At 38.1% G+C, this 27,131-nt stretch overlaps 2 protein-coding genes across 2 annotated transcripts; one reads left to right on the top strand and one right to left on the bottom strand.

The window, feature by feature from the left end:
* Positions 1-9,347: 9,347 nt before the first annotated feature.
* Positions 9,348-11,824, top strand: LOC107760184 (remorin-like). The gene is made up of 5 exons (XM_075225824.1): positions 9,348-9,632; positions 10,296-10,340; positions 10,797-10,884; positions 10,980-11,061; positions 11,484-11,824. Exons 1-5 carry the CDS (start codon positions 9,584-9,586, stop codon positions 11,679-11,681), a joined length of 462 nt encoding a protein of 153 aa, XP_075081925.1. The 5' UTR covers positions 9,348-9,583; the 3' UTR covers positions 11,682-11,824.
* Positions 11,825-11,942: 118 nt separating this feature from the next.
* LOC107760186 (transcription factor MYB17-like) lies at positions 11,943-15,059 on the bottom strand. Its single transcript, XM_016578201.2, has 3 exons — positions 14,428-15,059; positions 13,294-13,423; positions 11,943-12,764 (listed from the first exon to the last, which is right to left on the bottom strand). Exons 1-3 carry the CDS (start codon positions 14,558-14,560, stop codon positions 12,131-12,133), a joined length of 897 nt encoding a protein of 298 aa, XP_016433687.1. The 5' UTR covers positions 14,561-15,059; the 3' UTR covers positions 11,943-12,130.
* Between the last annotated feature and the right edge of the window lie 12,072 nt (positions 15,060-27,131).

Below are 27,131 nucleotides of genomic sequence, written 5' to 3'. Positions count from 1 at the left end.
GCAAAATTAATAAATGATTCTCACGTATATTAACGAATAACACATTACTTCAAACCAAATGAAAATAGTATCAGTTGAAATATGCCATGAAGTTAAGCTTTTTTTTTGAATGATTATGTTTTTGTTTAACCCATTACGTGCGAAGTTGCAGCATACTAATTTATTTAAAGTATCTCCATGAATTTTGAGGAATTTTACTATAAGCTAAAACAGTAAGCAACGAAGAAGCTTATATAAGATGTATGATGTATTGGTTGAATTGTTTGTGGTATATATTACTGTCTTGATGATTATTTACATATTAATAGCATTATCAAACTTATTATTACATCTCTTATACATATATTGTACTTCGGACAACCTAAGCTATGAGAAAGTTCTCCTTAATCTTAATGCGCTTAAAAGAAATGTTGAGGTTAAAAATTCCGGCAATAGCCTGCAAATTCGGGAGAAATTTAAAAATAGCCAGATTTATAAGTGGTCATTCAAAAATAGCCATAGTTTCAAAGGTAATCGAAATTTAGCCACTAAAGATAAATCTGAACGAAAACACTGTTCAAAATTCGGAAGAATACTCCAGCATAATATACTGGAGTTCCAATATAATATACCTGTCCAACATAATATACTGGAGTTTGGAGCACCGGTGCTCCAGTCTCCAGTATATTATACTGGAGCCAGCAAAGTATACCGGTCCAGCATAATATGCTGAAAGTTCATACACAGGTGCACCAAATTCCAATATATTATGCTGGACCGGTCTCTATTGCAGCAAAATAATGGCTATTTTTCATTGACTTGGTAAACGGTAGCTATTTTTGAATGACCAGTCCGAAAACTGGCTAAACCGTGCTATTTTAACTCATAAATCCTACAATAGTTTGTAGGTTCTTGCCTCAATTACAGTCAGACCTCTCTATAACAACATCCATATATAACAGTCATTCACTATAAAAGTCTAGTTTTTCTCAGAATCGATTTTTATGCTATATTTTACCTCTCTATAACAACATTTTGCCTATAACAGCAACATCCATCTTTATGACAGTACGCTCTTTGTAAAATTACCCTCTATAACAGTCATGTAGATTTTCTAAGATTATTACTAATAGATTATTACTAATAATAATGCTAAATATTTAAGCAAATATTTTATAACTTTAATGTACAACTTATAATAGCTATATATATTATCTTAAGGATAGTAGTATGTTCCATGAACATATACACATCAAATATTTTTATAACTAAAGATCTACAAATGATATATCTTGCATTAGAAAAACGCCAAAAGATACTTAAAAGATCTATTTATACCTTTTGAAGTTATGCATATTATTCTTTTTTTATTTGAAGATATACACATGATATATCTTATATTGGACAATTACCAATAATATGTAACTGTAATATATTCGTATTTTTTAATTGTGTGCCTTAGTGTTTAAACATTTGTGCATTTAGTTTAAAAACAATAATAATGTATTAGATTTCTTTAGCATTTAATTCGTGAAATATTTATATCTTTTGAGATTTTGAATTTAAATATTTTATTAATTTTTTATATATAATATTAAAAAAGAAAAACAATTAGTTTTTGGATAATTTTTGTCTATAACAGCCAAAATATATTCAAATGCCAAATGCTATTATAGGTGTCTAACAATCATTCACTATAAAAGCCGAACAATTACGGAACAAACGATACTGTTATAGAGAGGTTTGACTGTAATTCAGCGTGTTCGTTGGTTTTTGGGTTAAAGGAAGTTCCCTTTCCCATTCAAAAGGTGAAGGGGTATTGTTTCCCAATGCTAAAAGGTTAAGGAGGTAACTAGTCTTGTTTCCTTTAATTGCTCTTGTAAGATCCATGTTATTTTCTAAAGAAAGACTAAACATATGATTCAGCTTTTCATTTACATATTTTTGAATATGATCTTACCGAGGAGATGATTAATCATAAACATTAGTAGTATTTATATCAGAAGGTAGAGATTTTTTTTTATCTTGTTTTTCATTTTAAATATTACGTAAAGGAAAAGAGAAAAATTGATTAGTGGAAGAGATAAAGAAGAAAAGAGGTGAGCATATTTTCCACTCCTTTACAGCACCACTAGCACTTAGCGAAATTATAATAATAAAAAAAGGAATTAATTGGTTCTCCATTAAATCACTAATTTTTCTAAAAGTAAACACGTTGAATTAAAAAAAAAAATTGAAAAGAAAAAGGCGAAAGACCACATGAAAAAAGTGTAGAACATATCTTTTGGGAAAAAGTTCTTAAAATTTTTTAATTTAAATTTTTAAAAAGACTTTGTGCAAAAGAAAAATATGTTTGGACAAACATGATTTTTTAAGGTTTTGTTAGTTTTTTATGAAGGAAAGAAATTCTTCTTTAAGTTTTTTTTTTTTGGTTCAAAAAGAAATTTAATCAAACGAGTTATATGGAAAGTTACTCTGTGTTTCACAAATTTCTCGCGTCCAAACTTTGAATGTTAGAAAATTGTGGCAAAAAGATCAGAAATATCCTAATTCACAACTTATAATTGAAAAATAGCCACAATTTCAAAAATAATTGAAATTTGGCTACTTTTTCATGTAAAGATAAAATGTGAACAAAAACACCCTTAAAAATCCGGAAAAATTCCAGCATAATATGTTGGAGTTCGAATTTTTTACACATGATATTCCAGCACAATGTGTGGAATTTCATAATGTGTTGGAGTTTCAATATAATATGCTGAAAGTTTATTATACACATGAGCTCCATAATTCAGTATATTATGTTGTAACTTTCCGTGTTTCAGCTAAAATAATGACTATTTTTCAAAGACTTTGCAAACGTTTATTATTTTTCAATTACTAATCCGAAACTAACTGGGGCATTTGCATCTATATCCGCTTTTTGGGTCACGTTTTAACTTGTGTCCGCTTTGCAAAAAACATTGCAAACGTACCCACTTTTTCGTGTAACTTCAGCATACAGGGCTGAAGTAGCAAAGTCAATCACACAAAACTTCAGCATTCTAGTAGACGGGACTGAAGTAGCAAGTGTGCTGAACCAAGTGTGATGAAGTTTTTGTTTGTAATTGCTGAACTTAAGCATAGTAGCTGTAGTTTTGTTCTCTATTTGCTGAAATTTTTGTTTGTAATTGCTGAAGTTTTTGTTTTTGTAACTGGCGAACTTCAGCTCTAGAGTTGAAGTTTTTGTTTTTGTAACTGGAGAACTTCAGCTCTAGAGCTGAAGTTTTTTGTTTCTAACTGGCGAACTTTAGCTCTAGAGCTGAAGTTTTTGTTTGTAACTAGCGAACTTCAGCCTTCTTAGAGTTGAAGTTTTAACTGACTTTCCATATGATTCGAACGTTAAAAGTATTCACAAATATTTTTTTCTTTTAGGTAATCGAATTCACATGCTGCCTGTAATGACTTCTACTTCCAACATCTGCTGTAGAGAATCTAGGTAATTCTTAACTATTTTCTCCTTTCCCACTGTTGAAGTTTGGCAAAATGCCAAAGTCCCACATTGGTTGGGAGTTAAGTTTGGGGGGGGGGATTTTTCCCCTATAAAAGAAGGCCTAATGTTTAGGATTGAAACACACCTCTCATTTGCCTTCTCATCTGTTTAAGGCATTTGTATCTTCTCTCTTTAGTATTATTTCACTTGTATTTTGGAGTGGAATAAAATATTGGTTGTGTCCGAGGAGTAGGCAAAATTAGCCGAACCTTGTAAATTCTGGTGTTTCCTTTATTGTTGTTTTATTGTCTTATTTATTATTTGGTGGCTGTCATAATTTTTGGTATAGTAGTTGTGACTTATTCACACTATATACATTTGGCTTCCGCAACAATTGGTATCAGAGCCAAGGTACTGTCTAAGTATGCTCTGTGGTTGCAGCATAGTCTGATCTTCCACATCAGAAAAGATTTATCTTGGTAACTGAGTCAAGGTTCTGTCTGAGTATGCTCTGTGGTTGCAGCTTAGTCTGATCTTCCACACCAGAAAGGAAATAATCTTGATTTGTGTCGTCAGCTATTAAATAATATTTGTGTCAAAAATGGGAGACAATAAACAAGAAGAATCTACATCAAGTGTCAACAATACGTCATCATTGGCATCTTCGCTTATGACAAGAATTGTGTCAAATACGAAATTTGCGGTAGAAATATTTGACGGGTCCGGACATTTTGGGATGTGGCAAGGCGAGGTTCTAGATGTCATTTTTCAACAAGGGCTAGATCTTGCTATTGAAGAAAAGAGACCAGATGCTATTGGAGAAGAAGATTGGAGAATTATCAATCGTGTTGCTTGCGGTACCATTCGATCCTACCTTGCTAGAGAGCAGAAATATCCATACACAAAGGAAACTTCTGCAAGTAAATTATGGAAAGCGCTGGAGGATAAATTTTTGAAGAAAAACAGTCAAAATAAATTGTACATGAAGAAGAGACTGTTTCACTTCACCTATGTTCCTGGTACCACGATGAATGAACATATCACCAGTTTCAATAAGTTGGTCACAGATTTGCAAAATATGGATACAACTTATGATGATGGTGACTTGGCCTTGATGTTGTTGGCGTCACTTCCTGATGAGTATGAGCACCTTGAAACTACTCTACTCCATGGAAATGACGAAGTTTCTCTCAGAGAAGTTTGTTCGGCTTTGTACAGCTATGAACAAAGAAAGCGAGAAAAATAGAAGGGCGGAGAAGGAGAAGCACTATTTGTGAGGGGTCGTCCTCAAAGTCAAACGAGGACAAAGAAGGGAAGATCCAAGTCAATATCCAGACCCAGCAAAGATGAATGTGCCTTTTGTCGAGAAAAAGGGCACTGGAAGAAAGACTGTCCGAAGTTAAAGAATAAGGCCAAACATAACAATGGAAAGGCCATTATGGATTCAAATGTAGCTGATTGTGATGATTCAGATTTCTCATTAGTTACAACAGAGTCATCAACATCATCAGACATATGGTTGATGGACTCGGCTTGTAGCTATCATATGTGTCCCAATAGGGACTGGTTCGTGGAATTTCAAGAAGGAGAATATGGAGTCGTCCACACAACGGATAACAGCCCTCTTACCTCATATGGCATTGGTTCAATACGATTAAGGAACCATGATGGAATGATCAGAACATTAACAGATGTTCGATATGTACCGGATTTGAAGAAGAATCTCATCTCTGTGGGAGCCCTAGAATCAAAAGGGTTCAAAATCATTGCAGAAAATGGAGTGATGAGAGTATGCTCCGGTGCACTAGTGGTAATGAAGGCTAATCGAAAGAATAATAATATGTACCGCTATCGTGGCAGTACAATTATTGGGACAGCGACAGTGACATCCAGTGACGACAAAGAGGCAGAAGCAACCAAGCTATGGCACATGCGATTGGGACATGCTCGAGGAAAATCCTTGAAAACTTTATCAGATCAAGGATTGTTAAAAGGAGTCAAGGCTTGCAACTTGGAGTTTTGTGAGCATTGTGTTAAAGGGAAACAGACAAGGGTTAAATTTGGTACAGCGATCCATAATACTAAAAGCATTTTGGATTATGTACACTCTGATGTTTGGGGTCCTTCCAAAACACCTTCATTGGGTGGGAAGCACTATTTTGTAACCTTTGTTGATGATTTTTCCCGAAGAGTATGGGTGTATACAATGAAGAGCAAAGATGAAGTGTTGGGAATTTTTCTCAAATGGAAGACGATGGTGGAGAATCAAACAGGCAAGAGGATCAAGTGTATTCGCACAGACAATGGAGGTGAATACAAAAATGATCATTTCAATAAGGTCTGTCAAAATGATGGCATCGTCTGACACTTCACTGTCAGACATACACCACAACAGAATGGAGTGGCTGAACGTATGAACCGGACCTTGCTGGAGAAGGTACGGTGTATGTTGTCCAATGCTGGCTTGGGCAAAGAATTTTGGGCTGAGGCAATTACATATGCATGCCACCTCATTAATCGTCTACCATCTGCTGCTATTGATGGCAAGACACCATTTGAAAAATGGTATGGAAAGCCTGCTGTAGATTATGACTCTTTGCACGTGTTTGGCTCAACTGCATATTATCATGTGACAGAGTCAAAATTGGATCCAAGGGCAAAGAAGGCTATTTTTATGGGAATTACTTCTGGAGTCAAAGGATATCGCTTATGGTGTCCTATAACAAAGAAAGTAATATTCAGCAGGGATGTTACCTTTGATGAATCTGCTATGGTAAATAAGGTAACAGAAGATACCAAACAAAATAAAGGTGCTTCTAAGTAGGTGGAGTTTGAGGGAAAATTTATTTTTCCTACACAAGAAGCGGAGGAGGAAACAAATGAAGATTACCCTCTGGAAGGAGAGCCAGTAGAGGAGATTCCAACTCAGGAACCTCAACAACAACTAGAATCAATAGCAACCAGCAGGCCAAAAAGAACAATAACGAAACCCGTTCGTCTCATAGAGACGGTTGCTTGTGCAACCTCAATTGTAGCTGATGATGTTCCTACTACTTATAAAGACGCTGTCCAAAGTTCAGAAGAAGATAAGTGGAGGATTGCCATGAATGATGAAATACAGTCCCTTCATCAGAATCATACATGGAGATTGGCCAATCTCCCGAAGGGAAAGAAAGCAATTGGGTGCAAATGGGTATTTGCAAAGAAGGAAGGATTTCCTAACCAAGTAGATGTTCGCTACAAAGCAAGATTGGTGGCCAAAGGATATGCTCAAAAGGAGGGAATTGATTACAATGAAGTGTTTTCTCCAGTTGTAAAACATTCCTCCATTAGAATTATGTTGGCTTTGGTAGCACAATTGGATTTGGAACTAGTTCAGATGGATGTAAAAACTGCGTTTTTACATGGAAACTTGGAGGAGGAAATCTACATGACTCAGCCAGAAGGATTCAAAGTTGCTGGAAAAGAAAATATGGTGTGCAAACTTGAAAAATCGTTGTACGGTTTGAAACAATCTTCTAGACAATGGTACAAACGATTTGACAAGTTTATGTTGCAGCAAGGGTACAAGAGAAGCAAATACGATCATTGTGTATATTTGCGCAGGCTTAAAGATGGTTCCTTTATATATCTTCTCCTATATGTTGATGATATGTCGATAGCTTCCAAGAATTCGGAAGAAATTTATAAGTTGAAGATTCAACTGAAGAAGGAGTTTGAGATGAAGGATCTTGGCGAGGCAAAGAAAATTCTTGGCATGGAGATAATTAGAGATAGACGTTCAAAGAAACTCTGTTTATCTCAAAAGGAATATTTGAAAAGAGTACTTCAACGTTTTGGCATAGATGACAAGACTAAGCCAGTTAGTACTCCACTTGCTTCCCATTTTAAGCTAAGTACTATTATGTCGCCAATGGATGAAGCTGAATGAGAATATATGTCAAAGGTACCATACGCAAATGCTGTTGGTAGCTTGATGTATGCAATGGTTTGCACAAGGCCTGACATTTCACAAGCTGTTGGAGTTATTAGAAGATATATGCACAATCCAGGGAAGGAGCATTGGCAAGCTGTGAAGTGGATTCTACGGTATATTCATAATACTGTAGATGTCGGGTTAGTTTTTGAGCAGGAAGACAATCAGTCTGTAGTTGGATATTGTGACTCAGATTTCGCGGGTGATCTGGACAAACAAAGATCAACTACTGGTTATGTGTTTACTTTTGCAAAAGCACCAGTTAGTTGGAAGTCTACTTTGCAGTCAACAGTTGCTTTGTCTACAACAGAGGCAGAGTACATGGCTATTACAGAGGTTGTGAAGGAGGCAATTTGGCTTCAAGGATTGCTAAAGGAGCTTGGTGTTGAACAAAAAGGTATCACAATTTTTTGTGATAGTCAAAGTGTTATTCAATTAGCGAAGAACCAAGTTTATCATGCAAGGACGAAGCATATTGATGTTCGGTATCATTTCGTATGAGAAATCATAGAAGAAGGAGGAGTCACAGTGAAGAAAATTCATACTACGGAGAATCCTGCTGATATGCTAACTAAGGTGGTGACTGCGATCAAGTTTCAACATTGTTTGGATTTGATCAACATTGTTGAACACTGGAGATTGAAGATGAAGACACAACCAAAATTTGTTATTGAGAATTGAAAATGTGGAATTTTGCCAAGGTGGAGATTTGTTGAAGTTTGGCAAAATGCCAAAGTCCCACATTGGTTGGGAGTTAAGTTTGGGGGTGGGGGGGATTTTTCCCCTATAAAAGAAGGCCTAATGTTTAGGATTGAAACACACCTCTCATTTGCCTTCTCATCTGTTTAAGGCATTTGTATCTTCTCTCTTTAGTATTATTTCACTTGTATTTTGGAGTGGAATAAAATATTGGTTGTGTCCGAGGAGTAGGCAAAATTAGCCGAACCTCGTAAATTCTGGTGTTTCCTTTATTGTTGTTTTATTGTCTTATTTATTATTTGGTGGCTGTCATAATTTTTGGTATAGTAGTTGTGACTTATTCACACTATATACATTTGGCTTCCGCAACACCCACCACCGCCAGAAGAAAGAGGAGGGAAGACAAGGGGGACACAACGAAAAGCTCACCTTTGACGTAAATGGAACTGACACCATCTTGTCAACATGCTTAGAGGGCCAATTTAAACAGAAAAAGCAAAACAAACTCTACCTGATACAATCCTGTATCCACAACAATAATATCTAACTTTGAGGGTGGATATAACTTTGAGGAGGAGAAGGGGGAGGAGAAAGATGGCTGAAGTTGTTTAAAATGTGGGTACAAATTAAAATATTTAAAAAAATAGGTATAGGTTAAATGGGCACGACCAAATAGGACACCCCGTACAATTTTTATAAACTAGCTAGCTCATTCTATTTTCACGGGAACGTTATGACAAGACATGATAGATCAAACACTTGAGCCTCACGTGATAAAAAATCAAATCACTACCTAACTAGAGAGTTGGGTGGAAATTTCTCTTTTTTCTTTTATTTTTGTATCATAACTATGTACAATATTTATGAGTTTAAATTTTAGGCATTGATGATGTAAAAATACTTACACAATCAAGCCGCCTATTACGTAGTAACTACAGGTAAATCTTTATAATAAAATATTTATAGGTAATTTGGCAAAATAATAACTAACCATTAATCACAGGTTAACTGAGACCATAGTATATACCAACTTAAATCCAATTTTTATTTAAAAATATAAAAGAATATGAATTGACAACAAAACTAAAAACTTATTGGACTCTCGCATTTTACGCCCAGCCATTCTAGCAGAACGGAGGAACTAAAAGTTGATTACTTCTTAATAGTCATTTGATCATAAAACACACGTTCTCTACACTGTCTAATAATATACTATCATTTCATATAAAGAAAACAAACCATCTTTAGGCTTTGGAGAAGAAAAGCTCCTTCTTCACCTTCTTCCTTTTTACATACAATACAATAGAAAGAATAAAGCACTTTAATTATTTTTCTCCTTTTCCTTCATTTTTGAGTATTGCTATAGTGAATTTGATTTCCCAATTCTTTTGTGGAAATCACCTTTTTTGTCTATATATATAATTGACCAAAATGGAAGCCACACAACAGCAATAGCCATGGCCGCCAACAATTCTAAAGCTGTCACCGCCATGCCACCACCTCAAAGTAAACCAATCAATTCTCTCTCTCTTTATGTATATCTGCATGTGTTTTCGTTTTCTTGATTTCTTTTGACTCTCTTTTTCCTGCATGCATTATTAGTACAAAGGAAAACGCGTGATTTTCTTGTGTTCTAGTTATGAATTCCAATGGCGCAACGGTAAAGTTGTTGCCATATGACTAGAAGGTTACGGGTTCGAGCCGTAAAAACAGTCTCGGTAAAAATGCAAGGTTGCGTACAATATACCCTTGTGGGGCCCTTCCCCGGACCCCGCACATAGTGGGAGTTTAGTGCACCCGGCTGCCATTTTTTCTAGTTATGAATTCCAAATTAAGGAATGAGTGACCAAAAGGTTGAAATAGGAATAAATACAGTCAAACCTCTCTATAACAATCTCGTTTGTTCCGAATATTTTTGGATGTTATAGCGAAGTGTTGTTATAGAGAACATATATTATAACATAACATAAAAATTGGTTCCGAAAAAGTTTGGCTTTTATAAAAAAGTATTGTTATATATGGATGCTGTTATTGAGAGGTCTGACTGTATAACAAAATGCAAGAATGTCAAATCTATGACCATATTTTGTGTAGACCTTGTTCAATTGATCATATAATTACCAAAATGTTGAGAAATCTAAACATGTTGTCATTTCTTTATCTTGACAGAGACAAATCCATCAACGAAAAACTCAAAAGGATCCCTCGACAGAGGTATGTATATATCGCGGACTAGACCTTAACCACTTTTTACAACATTGTAACAATAGTAGGATGTGCTTCTACTTCTGCGATAATGTCCTAAGGAGTCAAAACTAATGGTGCGAAAAGTCTTAAATTTCTTTGGAATATCTGATTTTTGGAAGTTGAAGGGAAGCCCTGGCAGTAACTAGTAAAGTTGCTGCCATGTGACCAGGAGGTCACGAGTCCGAGCCGTGGAAACAACCTCTTGCAGAAATGCAGGGTAAGACTGTGTACAATAGACCTTTGTAATCCGGCCCTTCACTGTATCCCGCGCATGGCGGGAGCTTTATGCACTGGGCTGCCCTATCTGGTTTTTGGAAGTTTAGTTTGATACTCTAGTGTTTAGTTACCAAATTCACCAACTGAATGATTTTATTCACATTTCAGAAGCTAACAAGTATCCTGTTTCTTGTTTATTTTCCTTAGATACTGCTCTTGCGCAGCTTAATAACGATAAGAAGTCTGCTTTTATCAAAGCATGGGAAGAGAGTGAAAAAAGCAGAGTGGATAACAAGTAGGATTTCTAACTTCCTATATATGTTGTCAATTGTTAGTTATCATACAATTAATTCTTGCTTATGTAGACCAATTGTTTGTGTGATTGAATAGGGCACAAAAGAAGCTATCTAAAGTTGCAGCATGGGAAAACAGCAAGAAAGCACATCTTGAAGCTAAACTGAAAAAACTTGAGGTAAACATGCACAAAGTCTAGTATTCGCATTCTCAACAATTTTTGACATTACATCCTGTAAAGAGGAAAGTATTGGCAAAAAAATTCTCAATCTCAAATTGTTCTGAAGAGCCTTTCAAAATACAAGCTCTTAAACACTTTTAAAGTATGTTTGAAATGACAGAAGTCATTTTCCATGAAATCATTTTACTGGAAATGCATGGCGTGGAACAGCCTCTCTGCCCTCCTAGGGTAAAGGCAAGGTCTGCGTACACACTACCTTCCCCAAATCCCACTTGTGGGAATTCACTGAGTTTGTTGTTGTTGTTGTTGTTGCATGGATTGGAAAAATCCATGTGGTTTAGTTTAGGATACCATTGAGTCAAATGTCTTTTAACCATATAGACTTTTCAGCAATGTTGATAAGCTTGTGGAATTTGCAGGAAAGATTAGAGCAAAAGAAAGCAGAATATGCAGAAAAGATGAAAAATAGAGCAGCTTTAATTCACAAAGAGGCAGAGGAGAAGAAAGCGATGGTTGAAGCTAAACGAGGGGAACAAATTCTTAAAACGGAGGAGATGGCTGCCAAATATCGCGCCACAGGACAAACTCCTAAGAAGTTACTTGGATGTGTTGGATGATTAAAGCTTTTCCCTTGTATATTTTCATGCTTGCTGCTTTTTAGTGTGTATTCTTTTACGCGTCAAGTTTTGTTGTAAGCTTCTAGTCTGTAAAGGATCTTACTAGTCTGCATAGGAAAAACACTCTTGTGCTCTAAAGAATTCAATGTCAATAATAATAATTCCACTTGAGAAGTTTTCACAAAAGCCAGCATTTTCTCCCTTGTTTTAGCTACTCAAAAGATGTACTAACTTACAGAAAATATGCTTCAAACGTGGCGATAGTTGCAAAAAAGAAACATGCCATGCCACTAGGCCTAAATTTGCCCAACATTCTGGCTTACAATAACACATAAGATGGCTCTATTACTATAACATTAATACATAATGAGTCGAAATACAAACCTTTTCTGCATCTGGCCTACTAAACAGAAAATTTTCGACAATTTAGGCTTCCACGACTACCATATTTAGAGAAAGCCAACTCTATGGTCTGCTAAGGAGCAGTTCAAGGAACTGTCACTCAAAAAGCCAAGAAAGCTCATGTCATTGCTACTCGGGAAATCCAAAAGAAGTTGCAATGCTGATTCAGATGAATCCTCCAACTCACTGGAGCTAGAGGTGTCAGATCCTTGCAAGATATCTTCAGTATATGGTTGACTGTCCTTCCACTCGATATCTTCAGCAAGAGTAAGGTCCATCTCAGTTGTGATGCCTGAAGCAGATCCATATTTTGCAGATGAAGATACTTGAGAGGCTGGACTTTGACATTTGTCTTCTGTCTTGAATTTCCTAAATGCTTCTCCTATCTCTGAATTCCATATGCGTAAAAAGTAGTCGGTCTCAGACCTTCCTGCTGACGATGGAACCAAGAGTTGCGATTCCCTGGAGAGACGAGCTTCAGCTTCGAGCCTTGCACTTTCCCATTGTGCCATGTGACGTGCTGAGGTTGATGTAGGCAGTCTTCTCAACAGCCCATTAGAGGGTTCATGAGTCAGAGGATCAATGCCCATAGAAAATAGGCGTTTCTTCAGGTGAGTATTCCATAAGTTCTTTATCTCATTGTCCGTCCTTCCAGGAAGTTGCGATGCGATTGCAGCCCATCTGGATAGAAATTTAGTTTCATAGTTATACAAGTAAAAATTCCAGCTACAGATTCTGTGAAACTACACTGGACTAGGTTCCCTAATACTGGACAAAAGTTCAATTTTGATTACTTGGCATACATGGATCAAATTGATGTTCTATTTGTTGCAGAAACTCTGAGAAATTACTAACAGGAAACTCCAAATAGATTCTAGTAGCTTATCAATTTTTATGAGAAAAAAAAAAAAGGCAGTCCGGTGCACTAAGTTCTCGCTATGCGCGGGGTCCGTGAAAGGGCCGGACTACAAGGGTCTATTGTACGCAACCTTACTCTGTATTTCTACAAGAGGTTGTTTCCCACGGTTCGAACACATGACCGCTTGGTCACATGATAGTAACTTTACCAGTTACGCCAAGGCTCCCCTTCTATCAATTTCTCAAAGAATACCAAAAAAAAACATTTTTAAGCAGACAAAAGAGTAAAATTGAAGACCAATGGAAATGTCACTCATATAGATGTATCAAGATGAAAGTTTCATACTATCACCTGTTGCCAAGAATGCCATGTAACTGTATGACAAGCTTTTCTTCTTCAGGGCTAAAGGGACCTCTTTTGATGTCTGGCCTGAGATAATTTGTCCATCTAAGACGACAACTCTTCCCACAACGAAGAAGACCTAAAAGAAAAAACAATTACAACAATTAATCTCAGACATTAGTAATGCTTTTCCTTCCTTCATTTCCCTCCTCGATGTGTTTTGTAAAAAAAATCTTACATCCCCAAAAAAATTTAAACCGTAGAACAAGAATGAAGTCAAATGAATCAGTATCTGCAAGATACAATACAATACTATGTATTACTGACCTATGTTGCGCAGACTCTCCAAAATATAGCCGCACCCGTGTCAGATCCTTCAGAAATGCACTACTTTTGGAGGATCCGACACGTATCCGGTCACTTTTTTGGTGAGTCCGAGTAACATAGTTAGTGACCAAGATCCAGCAATTTAGCATTTTAGACAGGTTACATATATAATTTAAGCAATGCCCTTTTGATATCTGAATATGTACACACCATGTACCAAATTCACCCCCAAAAAGTGCAAGGTGAATTCTTGTATACAAAGCTGATTTTTCTTCAAAATAGTTACCATAATGTGTTTGAGAAATAAATAACCTATTTTTCCAATGAGTGAACATGATACTAGCAAAGTCTAAATATTTGAACTTGGATAATAAAAGCAGAGGAAATTCACCCTCTCCTCATAACCATTAACATGAAAAGAAAACTCCAATGCTCATTAATAGAGTAGAGAAACAAATGGCTGCTTCACTTTCCTCTTTTAGTTCACTTCATCCAAAGTTGGAAATAGGAAGTATTTCCTCACTTCCCTTCTTCTTACCACATAAACACAGACACAAACAAGATAGGCCACTCAATAATGCTGCCAACCACAAGCTAACATTTAGGTTCAAAGAATTCTAATTGACATATTGCATGATCTAGCTTCTAGGCATGTTTCCCTTACAATCTTAAAGGAGTCCAAAACAAAGCAATTCATTAGTAGCTTGGAAAGTAAGACTTCAAGATCAGTTGACCAGTAGTTATATACAAAGGATTATTGTTTTTCTACACAACAGAACTAAGTATTTACACACAAAAGAGGAGTTGTGAAGAAACCTGCAAGATTTGGAAGACAACGCCAGCTACCATGACCATGCTTCTTGATATACTCAACAAGCTTTTCATCTTCCTCAGGTGTCCATGGTCCTTTCTTTAATCCTTTCTTATCACAACATGGTGTTCTTCCCATCTCTCTCTCTCTCTCTCACACACACACACACACACACACGCAAGTCCTTTGTATTTGTTTCTCAATGTTTACCTTGAAAAACAGGTCTTTAAGCTATGAAGCAAGAGTCTTTTTATGAGTAAAATGGCAGCACGGTGCATAAAGCATCTCGCATTCACGTAGGTCCCGAGGAAGGGCCGCATCCGAAGGGGATGTGATGTAGACAGTCTACTCCCTTCAGTCTTTTTATGAGCGAGGGGAAAAAAAGAAAATGAATGTCAAATGGAGTAACAGTACAAATTGTAGGTCATATATCAATAGGGTAAAAGCATCAACAGGTCTTAAGCTGGCCATGCATTTAATGCCATGATATGATGTCTAAAGAGATACCACTACTATTGTTAGTGTAAATAAATGTATACATAGGTCACATGCTACAAGAAAAATTGAATGATTGATGCAATAGAACAAGAAAGTTGCATTGAATGCATGCCTAATCTTCAATTCTTGAGGTTTGAGAATCTGATCTGAGATAGTATTGGATAGCAAAAGCTTTTGGTTAAATGCACAGTGCACAGACAAATATATATAGAGAAAAAATGAAAAATAGAGGAACACAAAAATGTATAGTGAGCATTAAATCCAATTGAAATCAGCATAGACTTAACTCTGTCTTTAGATTGAGAACAGAGAAATAAAAGCAGCAATTGGTCAACAAGTACTAGTATCTTGTCTGTGAAAGTCTATATTGACACTAATTTATCAGAAATAAATGCATAGGCAACTTAAGTACTACATGTGTATCTATCTACTGTAATTGCTTTGAGTCAAGGTATAGAATCTAACTACACATGAATAGGCTCTTCATTAAGCCTAGCCGGTTAAAAGCTATGTTATAGAGACTCTCCGAACATGTAGTCGGGTGTGTGTCGGATCCTCCAAAAGTAATATATTTTTGGATGATCCGACATGAATGCGACAGTATTTTGGAGAGTCCGTGCAACATAGATTAAAAGAAACAAATCTTCCTATGTCAATGTTGTCATTTGCTACCCTTTTCTATACAGATTGGTTATTTGTAAGCACCAGTTTAGCTGAAAGCCTTTAGCTTCTTTGACCTTTCTAGCGGTATAAAAAGTTACCTCTGTTCAGTTTTATGAATCTTTTATTTAGTCTGCTCCAAAAGAAAATGACATTTTTTTATATTTGAAAACTGTCTAGCTATAAATTCTCATTTTATTCTCAATGACATGTACTTAGAAACACAGAAATATACAACAATAATAATTTCTCAAGTGGGGTCTGGGAAGGGTAGTGTGTACGCAGACTTTATCCCTACCTTGTGAAGATAAAGAGACTGTTTTTGATAGACCCTCAACTCAAAGAAAGCATGGTCACAACAGACGCCAAAGAAATATAGAAGTGAAGAAGCTATAGAAAAAGAAACGGTAACAACAGCCAGTAAAATAAGATAATCGAAGTAAAATAAACAACAAATAATAATAACATCTAAGAATGGAAAATACCAGAAAAGCACTAGTGCTATATTTGAGGGAAAGAGATACAAATATGGAAAAGAAAAACGCTCGACTACTAACTAATCCACTACCTTAATCCTCGACATTCACACCCTTCTGTAGAGGGTCATATCCTCGGTAAGCTGAAGATGTGTCATGTCTTGCCTGATTACCTCACCCCGGTAAGATTACAGATATCAAAAGTTATCCTTTCTGTCTTAAACTTTATGTCAGTTAAACAGTGCTTTATGAAATGAAACAAAGGGAGTAATTGATAAATCGTTTTATCAAAATCGCATCTAATTTAAATTTGAGGATGTAGCAGTACATTTGACACCTAATGTACAGTTTAATCAAGCCATGGAAACAATCTCTTGTAAAAATATAGGGTAAGGCTGCGTACAATAGACCCTCGTGGCCCCGGCCCTTCCCCGAATCCCGCATATAGCGGGAGCTTAATGCACCGGTGGACAAACTTATAAGCAGAAGATTACTTTTCTTGACTTGAATTACATATATTGGGAAATTTTTGGAAAATTACAATACAAACACTGAACTTAAATCAATTTTTATCAAAGAAAAATAGCAGTGCAATGACTCTACATTTACTAACATAAATTCATGGGACCCCTTAAAAAAGAGAACTACAGGAGATGCATTAAATATGAAAGAGAAGAGCAGTTAATGGGAGGATCATGAAATTGCAGAGCATTCATAAATACGAGATGACAAAACCAACATACACCATATATGTAAAACACACATTACCAAGTTTTGGTGGGCAAAGTTGCTAGATATTTGAATAGTCGAGACGTGCGCAAGCTGATTCAAACACCACTGACATAGGAAAAAGAATGTAAAATACACAGTGTAGAACAAAGGGTCATAGAGAAAGAGCATTAATGGAGGTGACAAAGAATAATCAAAGGGGTTGTTTGGTATGATGTATAAGTTATCCCGGTGTTAATTTTATCACTGGAATAACTTATACCTTATAGAAGGTGGGCTAATTAGCACTGGTATAACTTATACCTTCTTCTTAGAAATTATGCAATTGTCATTCTTAATACAACATACCAAATAATGAATAAACAACAATCCCAACATAACTAATCTCAGCATAACTTATCCCAATATAACTATATAAATCGTATTCCAACGAAACGACCCAAAGGAGGGAAGAGCGTAAAGGGAACACTTGTTAGGCAATGAAATGGAAACGTCTTTTTTCTTGTGATAGGTTAACATGGCCTTCGTTTTCTGGGGCTAGGCTAGTAGTCTAGTAGGGGCTAGGCTAGTATTTGAAAAATGAGAAGGTCTATTCTATGTCAGTGAAATGAATGTGGTCAAACCTCATGTTTGCTGTACATGAAAGCCACTATAGGTATAAGTCTACACTTAACAACCCAAAAATTATTGCAAGTGTCCTGGTAAGTGTCTATCAAAGTGACATGATTATATTATCATATATAGTCAAATATACAGAAAATGAAAAAACAATAATAACACACCTCAAATCCAAATTAGTTAGAGTTATCGTATTGCATTGTACTGCATTGTATTGTATTGTTTGATGAATACAACGTTTGGATAGACTATATTGTTTACCGTCATTTCAAGATATCATGCACAACATTGATGAATGAACTTGCAATATTACCAACAAAAAAAAAAGATATGGAGTAGAATTATTATATAAAAAGTATGGTCAAGGATGAAATATAATTATTTAATAATAAGGAAGAGGAAGATGAGAGAAAATATCAAGAAAACGACGCCACCATACACCAAATTCGTCGTTCCATAAGGTGACTCTTTTCGTCCTTACGAAACTATGAATTTAATGATACGATACAATAAAATTTAAGTAACAATCAAAACAAACATTATATTTAAACTAACAATACAATACAATACAATACAATACAATAGGTAACAACCATCCAAACAAGGTGGCGAAGTTAGAAATTTATACGAGAAGATCCGAAAGTAGCAATATTTTAATTTCCTTCACCACTTCACTAGAATTAACTCTCTTATGTGAAGGGGATTTAGTAACTTATACATAATTTTTCTTAAAAAAAATATTTTTGCTTATTTACATAGTATGTAAAGTGAAGAAGTAGATCACGTATATTAATGCGAGGTGCCGGTAAGAATTTTATTTTGAATTTCAATTATTTTATGTTGGTCGCCTCATAATAGCTATCTGTATAGTTATTTGTTTAAGAGAAAATTTCCAAATATTCTTAACGGCTAACTGAAACAAAACCTAAAACTAAACATTGAAATTCAAATTAATGGTATAAAAAATCGAAAAAGAAAACAACAACAACAACATACCAGTATTATCTCACACCGTATGGTCTGGGGATGATAGTGTGTATGCAGACTTTACCCCTACCTTGTGAGGACAGAAGTTGTTTCCAATAGACCCTCAGCTCAGGAAAGCATAAGTACCACATTAATGACAATATAGACAAGAATGACAGTACCGAAAAGTCATACAAAGGCAGAATAAAAACAACAAGATAGTAAGATGATCAACAATGAGAGAAAACAACGGTTAGTCATAAAAATCTACCACCAACAGAAAGCGAGACTGCATGCTAATATTACTGTTAAGAACACTCTAGACTACCTGCTCTAATACCTTAATCCTCGACCTTCATACCTTCCTATCAAAGGTTATGTCCTCGGTCATCTGAAGCTGCGCCATGTCTTGTCTAATCACCTCTCTGCACCTCTTCTTTGGCCTACCTCTACCTCTCTGTAGGCCCTCCAATGTCAACCTCTCACACCTCCTCACCGGGGCGTCTGTGCTCTTCCTCCTCACATGACCAAACCGCCTAAGCCGCGCTTCCCGCATCTTGTCCTCAATAGGGGCCACACCCACCTTGTCGCGAATAACCTCATTTCTGATCATATCTAACCTGGTGTGCCCGCACATCCATCTCAACATCCTCATCTCTGCTACCTTCATCTTTTGGACATGAGCGACCTTGACTGACCAACACTCAGCCCCAAACAACATTGTTGGTTTGATCACCTCTCTGTAGAACTTATCCTTAAGTTTTGGTGGCACCTTCTTGTCACACAAAACAGCAGAATCGAGTTTCCATTTCATCCATCCCGCCCCGATACGATGTGTGACATATTTATCAATCTCCCCATCCCCCTGAATAATAGACCCAAGGTACTTAAAACTTTCTCTCCTAGGGATGACCTGCGAGTCCAGTCTCACATCCCCTTCCCCTCCTTGATTCTCGCTTCTGTACTTACACTCCAAGTATTCTGTCTTGGTCCTGATCAACTTGAAACCTTTAGATTCCAGGGCCTGCCTCCATACCTTTAATAGCGCGTTCACACCGTCTCGCTTCTCGTCAATAAATACAATATCATCTACAAATATCATGCACCACGGCACCTCCTTAGATGTGGCGCGTTAGTACGTCCATTGCCAGAGTAAACAAAAAAGGGCTGAGTGCCGACCCCTGATGCAATGCCATCATAATCGAAAAATGGTCTGAGTCCCCACCTAGTGTCCTCACAAGGGTCTTTACTCCATCATACATGTCCTTAATCAACCTAACTAGGCAATAGGTACACCTCTAGCCTCCAAATATCTCCACAAAACTTCCCTCGAAACTTTATTGTATGCCTTTTCTAAGTCGATGAACACCATATGCAAGTCCTTCTTTCTCTCCCTATACTGCTCAATCAATCTCCTAACAAGGTGGATGGATTCTGTAGTCAAACGCTTTGGCATAAACCCAAAATAGTTCTCGAAAATAGACACACTCATCCTCACCCTTAGCTCTACCACTCTCTCCCAGACTTTCATAGTATGGCTAAGCAGCTTGATACCCCGATAGTTATTGCAATTTTGGATATCACCCTTGTTCTTGTATACAGGAACCATCGTGCTCCACCTCCACTCTTCGGGCATCTTCTTCGTTCTAAAAATAACATTAAATAACCTAGTGAGTCATTCCAAGCCTACCTTGCTTGCACTCTTCCAAAACTCCACCGGAATTTCATCTGGCCATGTCACTTTGCCCCTGCTCATCTTACGCATATCCCCCTTAACTTCATCAACTCTAATCCGCCTACAATACCCAAAGTCACAAGGTCTCCCCGAGAGTTCCAAATCACCTAGTACAATGCTTAGGTCCCCCTCCTCGTTCAAGAAACTATGGAAGTAGGTTTGCCATCTCTGACGGATAAGCCCCTCATCCAACAAAACTCTACCTTCTTCGTCCTTAATGCACTTCACTTGGTCCAAGTCACGCGCCTTCCTCTCTCGCAGCTTGGCTAACCTGAACAACCTCTTATCCCCACCTCGGCCTCGAGTTCCTCATACAAACGACTAAAAGTTGCAGCCTTGGCCATCGTAACTACTATATTTGCCTCATCTTAGCCAACTTATAATGCTCCCTATTCACCCTCATCTCCTCCTCGTCTAAACTTTCCACTAGCTTCAGATACACTGCTTTCTTGGTTTTCACTTTTCTTTGCACCTCTCCATTCCACCACTAATCTCCCTTGTGACCGCCAGAGTAACCCTTTGAGACCCCTAATACCTCACTCGTAGCTTCCCTAATGCATTGCGCAGTCGTGGTCCACATAGAGCTTGCATCCTTACTACTCCTCCAAGCCCCCATAGTCAACAGCTTGTCCCCCAACTCCTGCGCTTTAGCTTTCGTCAAGGCTCTGCACTTGATCTTATGCTGGTTATATATCGCCCTTTTCCTCCTCTTTCTCGTGATCTCAAGGTCCATGACTAGGAGCCTATGAAGGGTCGAGAGGGTTTCACTCGGGGTGACCTTGCAATCCGTACAAAGACTTCTATCGGACTTCTTGCAGAGTAAATAATCAATCAGAGTCTTGACCCATAAACTCCAGAATGTGACCAAGTGCTCCCTCTTCGTCGGGAAACTCGAGTTTTCTATCACCAAATTAAATGTTCTAACAAAGTCCAGCAGAGACGTTCCTCCTCCTTTTCTATCTCCAAAACCAAAACCACCATGCACATTATCATAGCCCCTAGACGTCGCTCCAATGTGGCAGTTGAAATATCCTCCTATGAAAAGCTTCTTGGTATGCGAGATACCATGCACCATCTTATCCAAATCCTCCCAGAAATACCTCTTGACTTCCTCATCCAAGCCTTTCTGGGGTGTGTACGCACTGATTATGTTCAAAGTAAAACCTCCAACAACTAGTTTAATAGTCATCAGCCTGTTATTCACCCTCCTGACCTCCACCACTAGTTAACGAAGGTCCTTATCAACCAAGATACCTACCTCGTTCCTGCCCTCACCCTCCAGAATACCATAGTTTGAAACTGCCCACATCCCGCGTTTTATCTCCTACCCATCTAGTCTCCTGTACACAAGCTACAATACTATCACACACATACACATATATACATGTGTATGCATGTGTGCGAGAGAGATATTATAGCATGGGAACATGATTTAATTTTTTTTCTTCTTTTTCGATTTTATATATATGTATAATAACAGTATTAGTGTAACGACCCGATCAATTGTTTTGAGAGTAATAGCCCTGATCGCCTATCTACTGCTTCCCCCTATCTTTTTTTGCTTATGTGACTTGTCAGGGGGTTTTGTTTTTGATTTCAGAGTATTTTGGGACACTTAGTCCCTAAACGGAAGCTTAAGTCTTAGAATTTTGACCATAGTCAGAAGTGTGTAAAGACGACTCTAGAATGGAGTTTTTTGGTCATGTTAGCTTCGTTGGGTGATTTTGGACTTAGGGACGTATCTGAATTGTGTTTTGGAGGTCTGTAGCTGATTTAGGCTTGAAATGGCAAAAGTCGAATTTTTGGAGATTTTGACTGGTAGTGGACTTTTTGATATCGGGGTAGGATTGGATTTCCGGAAGCTGGAGTAGGTTCTTAGTGTCATTTATGACTTGTGTGAAAATTTTGAGGTCAATCGGACGTGGTTTGGTAGGTTTCAGCATCGGTTGTAGAAATTTGAAGTTTCAAGTTCATTAAGTTTGGATTGGAAGGTAATTCGTGTTTTTAGCGTTGTTTGATATGATTTGAGGGTTCGACTAAGTTCGTATGGTATTTTAGGACTTGTTGGCATATCTGGTTCAGGTCCCGGTGTTCTCGGGTTGATTTCAGATGCTTAACGGATCAAAAATTGGACTTGTGTCATTGTTGAAGTCTTCAGGCTTCTGGTGTTTTCGCACCTGCGGTCGAGAGACCGCAGGTGCGGGTAGCACGTGTGAGAGGAGGGCCGCAGGTGCGGTCTGGAGGAATTGGACTGTGGGCGCAGGTGCGAGAAGGGAGCCGCATATGCGCAACCGCATATGCAGAGAATTGACCGCAGAAGTGGATTCTAGATTTAAGTAGAATTCGCAACTGCGATGGAAATTCCGCAGGTGCGGCGTCACAGGTGCGACAGGTAGCCCGCAGAAGCAAAGATCGCTGGGCAGAAAAGAAGAGTTTTGAGGGTTTTATCCCATTTTTAATTTTGGGACTTTGAGAGCTCGGATTTGGGAGATATTTTGAGAGATTTTCAGAGGAAGATTTTAGGTAATGATTCCTAACTCCCTTATGGATATATTTCACTAATCTATAGTTGGTTTCTTCATTAATTAAGGAATTTGGGTGAGAAATTTGGGTGAAAAGGTTGAAAGTTCTTTAACAAATTTTTTTTATATTTGATTGGGACTTTGATATCATATTTGGATAATTTTTATACGAGTGAACTCGTGAGTGAAAGAGTGTTCATATTTTGTGACTTTTATCCGATTCCGAGACATTGGCCCGGGGAGACCTTTTAGGGCAATTTTCGAATTTCTTATTGAAGTCTTGATTGTATTAATTAGATTAGTCTATTATAGTTGTATTTATGATATGTAATTGCTTTTGGCTAGATTTGGGCCATTCAGAGTTTGACATTCGTGGGAAAGGCATTGTTACTGATTGATTGAGCTTGATTTGAGGTAAGTGGCTCGCCTAACCTTATGTGGGGAAACTTCCCTTAGGATTTGGTACTGTTTTGGTATGTGAGTGTCGTGTACATGAGGTGACGAGTGCGTACACGGGCTATTTGTTGTGAAATTCGATTTTTACCGAGTAATAACTTGTTTCTTCTTATAGAGTTATATCAACATGTGTAGTTATCCTGTTTAGCCTAGAATAGCATGTCTGCGTGCGTTAATGCTTATCTGAACGTTGTGAAGCATGCTTAGTGGATTGTCCTACTTTTTCCTTGACTTGTACTTAGTATAAACTGTAGGATTTTCTCGTTGTAACTATTATATTTCATTATTTGAGCTGCGTATTTATTTGGGGACTACGGAACGGTTATTTCGGGAGATCCCCCTGCATAGTTACTTTAGGGCTACGGGACGGTATCTTGGTAGATCCTCCTGCACATTTACTTTTGGGACTACGAGACGGTATCTCGGGAGATCCCCTGTTGTTATTTCTGTACATTGTACTGTATTATTCTGTGATTTCCTTTTTGTTAAAATTAAGTCTTTTATTATACTGCAATATTTTGTTCTGCCTTATTTTATATATATATATATATATATATATATATATATATATATATATATATATATATATATATATATATATATATATATATATATATATATATATATACACACAGGGAACTGACCTGACCTAATCATTACTCGACCAAGGTTAGGCTTGGCACTTATTGGGTACCGTTGTGGTGTACTCATGCTAGTCTTCTGCACATGTTTTCATGTGCAGATCCAAGTACCTCCTAGCAGTCTCGTTTTTAGTTGCACTGTTGCTGCTGCTTCGGAGACTTCAAGGTATATCTTCTCGTGTCTGCAGACCTCGGAGTCCCCCTTTATCTCTTTTGCGTTGTTCTTCATTACTTCATCTAAATACTAATGTACAGAATAGTTAGATAAATCCTAGAAGCTTGTGACTTATGGTATTCCGAGTCTTTGGATAGTTTTTGTGTATATTAAGAGTTAGTTATTGTATATGTCGAGCGACATCTCTATCGTTTATTAGAATATTTGTTATAGCTAGTTGTCGAACTATGTTTTCATTTCATTATTCCGCAATGTTAGGCTTACTTAGTCGCAGAGACTAGGTGTCGTCATGACATCTAACATAAGGAGGATTTGGGTCATGACAAGTTGGTATCAGAGCTCTAGGTTCATAGGTCATGAGTTACAAGCATGTTTAGTAGAGTCTTGCGGAGACGTTCATATATCTCTTCGGGAGGCTATGGAACTATTAGGAAAATTTCACTTCTTTTGATTCCTTGTCGTGCGAAATTTGTTGACCTCAAAATTTTAAACTTCTGTCTTCTATTCTCGGCCTTTTTGTCCTCTTGAGCCGAGGGTCTTTCAGAAACAGCCTCTCTATTCCTTCGGGGTAAGGGTAAGGTCTGCATACACACTACCCTCACCAGACCCCACTAGTGGGATTTCACTAGGTTGTTGTTGTTGTTATCTTCTATTCTCTCACAGATGGTGATGATACGTACATCCGGATCAGATGACCAGGCACTCGCTCCCCTTACTAGAGCTGTCAGAGGCCGGGGTTGGGATATAGGCCGAAGACGTCTACCTGGTGGAGTCAGAGCACCCGCACGAGTTGCCACAGAGGAGCCCCCAGTAGCTCCAATTGGAGGACCGACACATGAGGTACCTGTTGTTGCACCAGCCCTCTAGGAGACTCTAGCCCAGTTTCCGAGCATGTTCAGCACCTTTGCTCAGGCTGCATTGATTCCACTTGCTACTGCCACATCTCAGGCCAGGAGAGGAGTACAGACTCATGCCGCCTGTACCTAGAGTAGCGGGTTTAAGTCTATCAGATTCCAGAGGTTATACCGATGCCACCAATAGCCTTAGTTCAGCCCAAGGGTAGAGAAGTAGTTTCTGAGGAGGAGGAGCATAGGTTTGAGAGGTACAAGAAGTACTACCCTCCTATCTTCAGTGGTTTGACGACAGAGGATGCTCAGGGCTTTCTGGAGGAGTGCCACCGCATCCTCCATACTATGGGCATAACGGAGTCGAGTAGGGTTTCTTTCACTGCATTTCAGCTTAGAGGAGCAGCCTATCAGTAGTGGCGTGCTTCTGAGTTGGACAGTCCATCTAAGGCAGCTTCACTTTCATGGACTCAGTTCTCAGATATGTTTTTAGGGAGTATCTTCCCCAAAGCCTCAGAGATGCATGGAGCGCCGAGTTTGAGCAGTTGTGCTAGGGTGCTATGACTGTGTCAGAGTATATAGTTCATTATAGTGATTTGGCCAGACATGCACCGACATTGGTTTTTACAGTTTGAGAGAGGGTCCATCGGTTTATCGAGGAGCTCTATCCCAGCATCAAGACTAGCATGGCCTGGGAGTTAGAGATGGTTATTTCATACTAGCAGGTGGTGGGGATTGCTAGGATATTGGAGGGTATGCTTACTCGGGAGAGGGAGGAGAGAGAGGCCAAGAGGTCTTAAGAGACTAGTTCTTATATTGGTACTCGTGCCCCAACTACAGTTCGACATGGTAGGGGCTATGTGAGTCGCCCCATTCGTTCAGCTCTTCCAGCCGCCAGTGGTATTCCGGCTACTTTTAGGCCCCAGGAGCCTTATTATGCATCGCCAGTATCTAGTGTGCCTCATGCACGAAGTGTTTCCAGCGATCAGTCCAGCAAACCTAGCCCGAGCCAGTCACAACAGCCATGTCATCCCATAGCGTTTTTTGAGTATGGCAAAACTTCCATATATATGGTGAGGGATTTCCCCAGACATAGGAGGATTGTACCTCCACAGACTTCTCAGGTACCGCATGCTCTACCGGGTCCTTAGACTATGGTTACAGCACCCGTCACTACTCCACCTGCTCATCCAGCTTGAGGTGGAGATCGGGGAGGTAGAGGTTAGCCTAGAAGGGGAGGCCAGACCAGATACTATGCCCTTTCTGCTCGTACAGAGGCAGTTGCTTCTGGCTCTATCATTACAGGTATTATTTCGGTCTTTCACAGAGATGCATCGGTTCTATTCGACCCAAGCTCCACTTATTCCTATGTGTCATCTTATTTTGCTCCATATTTGTGAGTATCTTGTGATTCTATGAGTTCTCCTGTATATGTGTCTATATCTGTGGGAGATTCTATTATTGTTGACTGTGTGTATCAATCGTGTTTGGTTGTTATTAGTGGTTTTGAGACCAGAGCTGATTTATTATTGCTCAGTATGGTAGATTTTGATATTATCTTAGTCATGGACTAGTTGTCACCCTATTATACTATTCTTGATTGTCACGCCAAGACCGTGATATTGGCTATGCTAGGTTTACCACGATTAGAGTTGAGGGGTATCTTAGATTACACTCCTAGCAGAGTTATTTCATTCTTAAAGCTCAATGAATGGTTGAGAAGGGGTGTGACGCGTATCTAGCTTATGTGAGAGATGTCAGTATTGATGCCCCTACAGTTGAGTCAGTTCCAGTAATGAGGAATTTCCCTAATGTGTTTCCAGTTGATCTTTCGGGCATGCCGCCCGATGGAGATATCGACTTTGGTATTAATTTGTTTCCGAGAACTTAGCCTATCTCTATTCCTCCATATCGTATGGCTCCTCCTAAGTTGTAGGAGTTAAAGGAATAGTTACAGGAATTACTTGATAAGGGCTTCATTAGGCCCAGTGCGTCCCCTTGAGGTTCTCTTATCTTGTTTGTGAAGAAAAGGGATGGTTCCATGCATATGTGCATTGATTATTGCTAGTTGAACAAAGTTACAATGAAGAACAAGTATCCCTTGCCTCATATTGATAACTTATTTGATCAGTTACAGGGTGCCAAACTGTTTTCCAAGATTGACTTACGTTCAGGTTATCATCAGTTGAAGATTCGGGAGCCAGATATCCTTAAGACTGCTTTCAGGACTCAGTATGGTCATTACAAGTTCCTTGTGATGTCATTTGGGCTGACCAACGCCCTAGCAACATTTATGCATTTGATGCATAGTATATTTTGGCCCTATCTTGACTCTTTCGTCATTGTGTTTATTGACAATATTTTGGTGTACTCCCGAAGTTGGGAGGA

Source organism: Nicotiana tabacum, chromosome 11, assembly GCF_000715075.1.
Source record: "Nicotiana tabacum cultivar K326 chromosome 11, ASM71507v2, whole genome shotgun sequence".
In the NCBI taxonomy this organism is placed as follows: Eukaryota; Viridiplantae; Streptophyta; class Magnoliopsida; order Solanales; family Solanaceae; genus Nicotiana; species Nicotiana tabacum.
Note: the sequence above shows the minus strand (reverse complement) of the source record. Positions and strands in the feature narration are given on the sequence as shown.

What these genes read in the sequence shown, in the direction of transcription:
- LOC107760184 (XM_075225824.1), top strand. Translation starts at nt 9,584, where the DNA reads ATGGCCGCCAACAATTCTAAAGCTGTCACCGCCATGCCACCACCTCAA. An exon ending in AAAAGGATCCCTCGACAGAG is followed by an intron (nt 10,341 to 10,796) that starts GTATGTATATAT and finishes TATTTTCCTTAG; the next exon opens with ATACTGCTCTTGCGCAGCTT. An exon ending in AAAAGCAGAGTGGATAACAA is followed by an intron (nt 10,885 to 10,979) that starts GTAGGATTTCTA and finishes GTGATTGAATAG; the next exon opens with GGCACAAAAGAAGCTATCTA.
- LOC107760186 (XM_016578201.2), bottom strand. Translation starts at nt 14,560, where the DNA reads ATGGGAAGAACACCATGTTGTGATAAGAAAGGATTAAAGAAAGGACCA. An exon ending in TTGTCTTCCAAATCTTGCAG is followed by an intron (nt 13,424 to 14,427) that starts GTTTCTTCACAA and finishes TTTTTCTTTTAG; the next exon opens with GTCTTCTTCGTTGTGGGAAG. An exon ending in CATGGCATTCTTGGCAACAG is followed by an intron (nt 12,765 to 13,293) that starts GTGATAGTATGA and finishes ATTTCTATCCAG; the next exon opens with ATGGGCTGCAATCGCATCGC.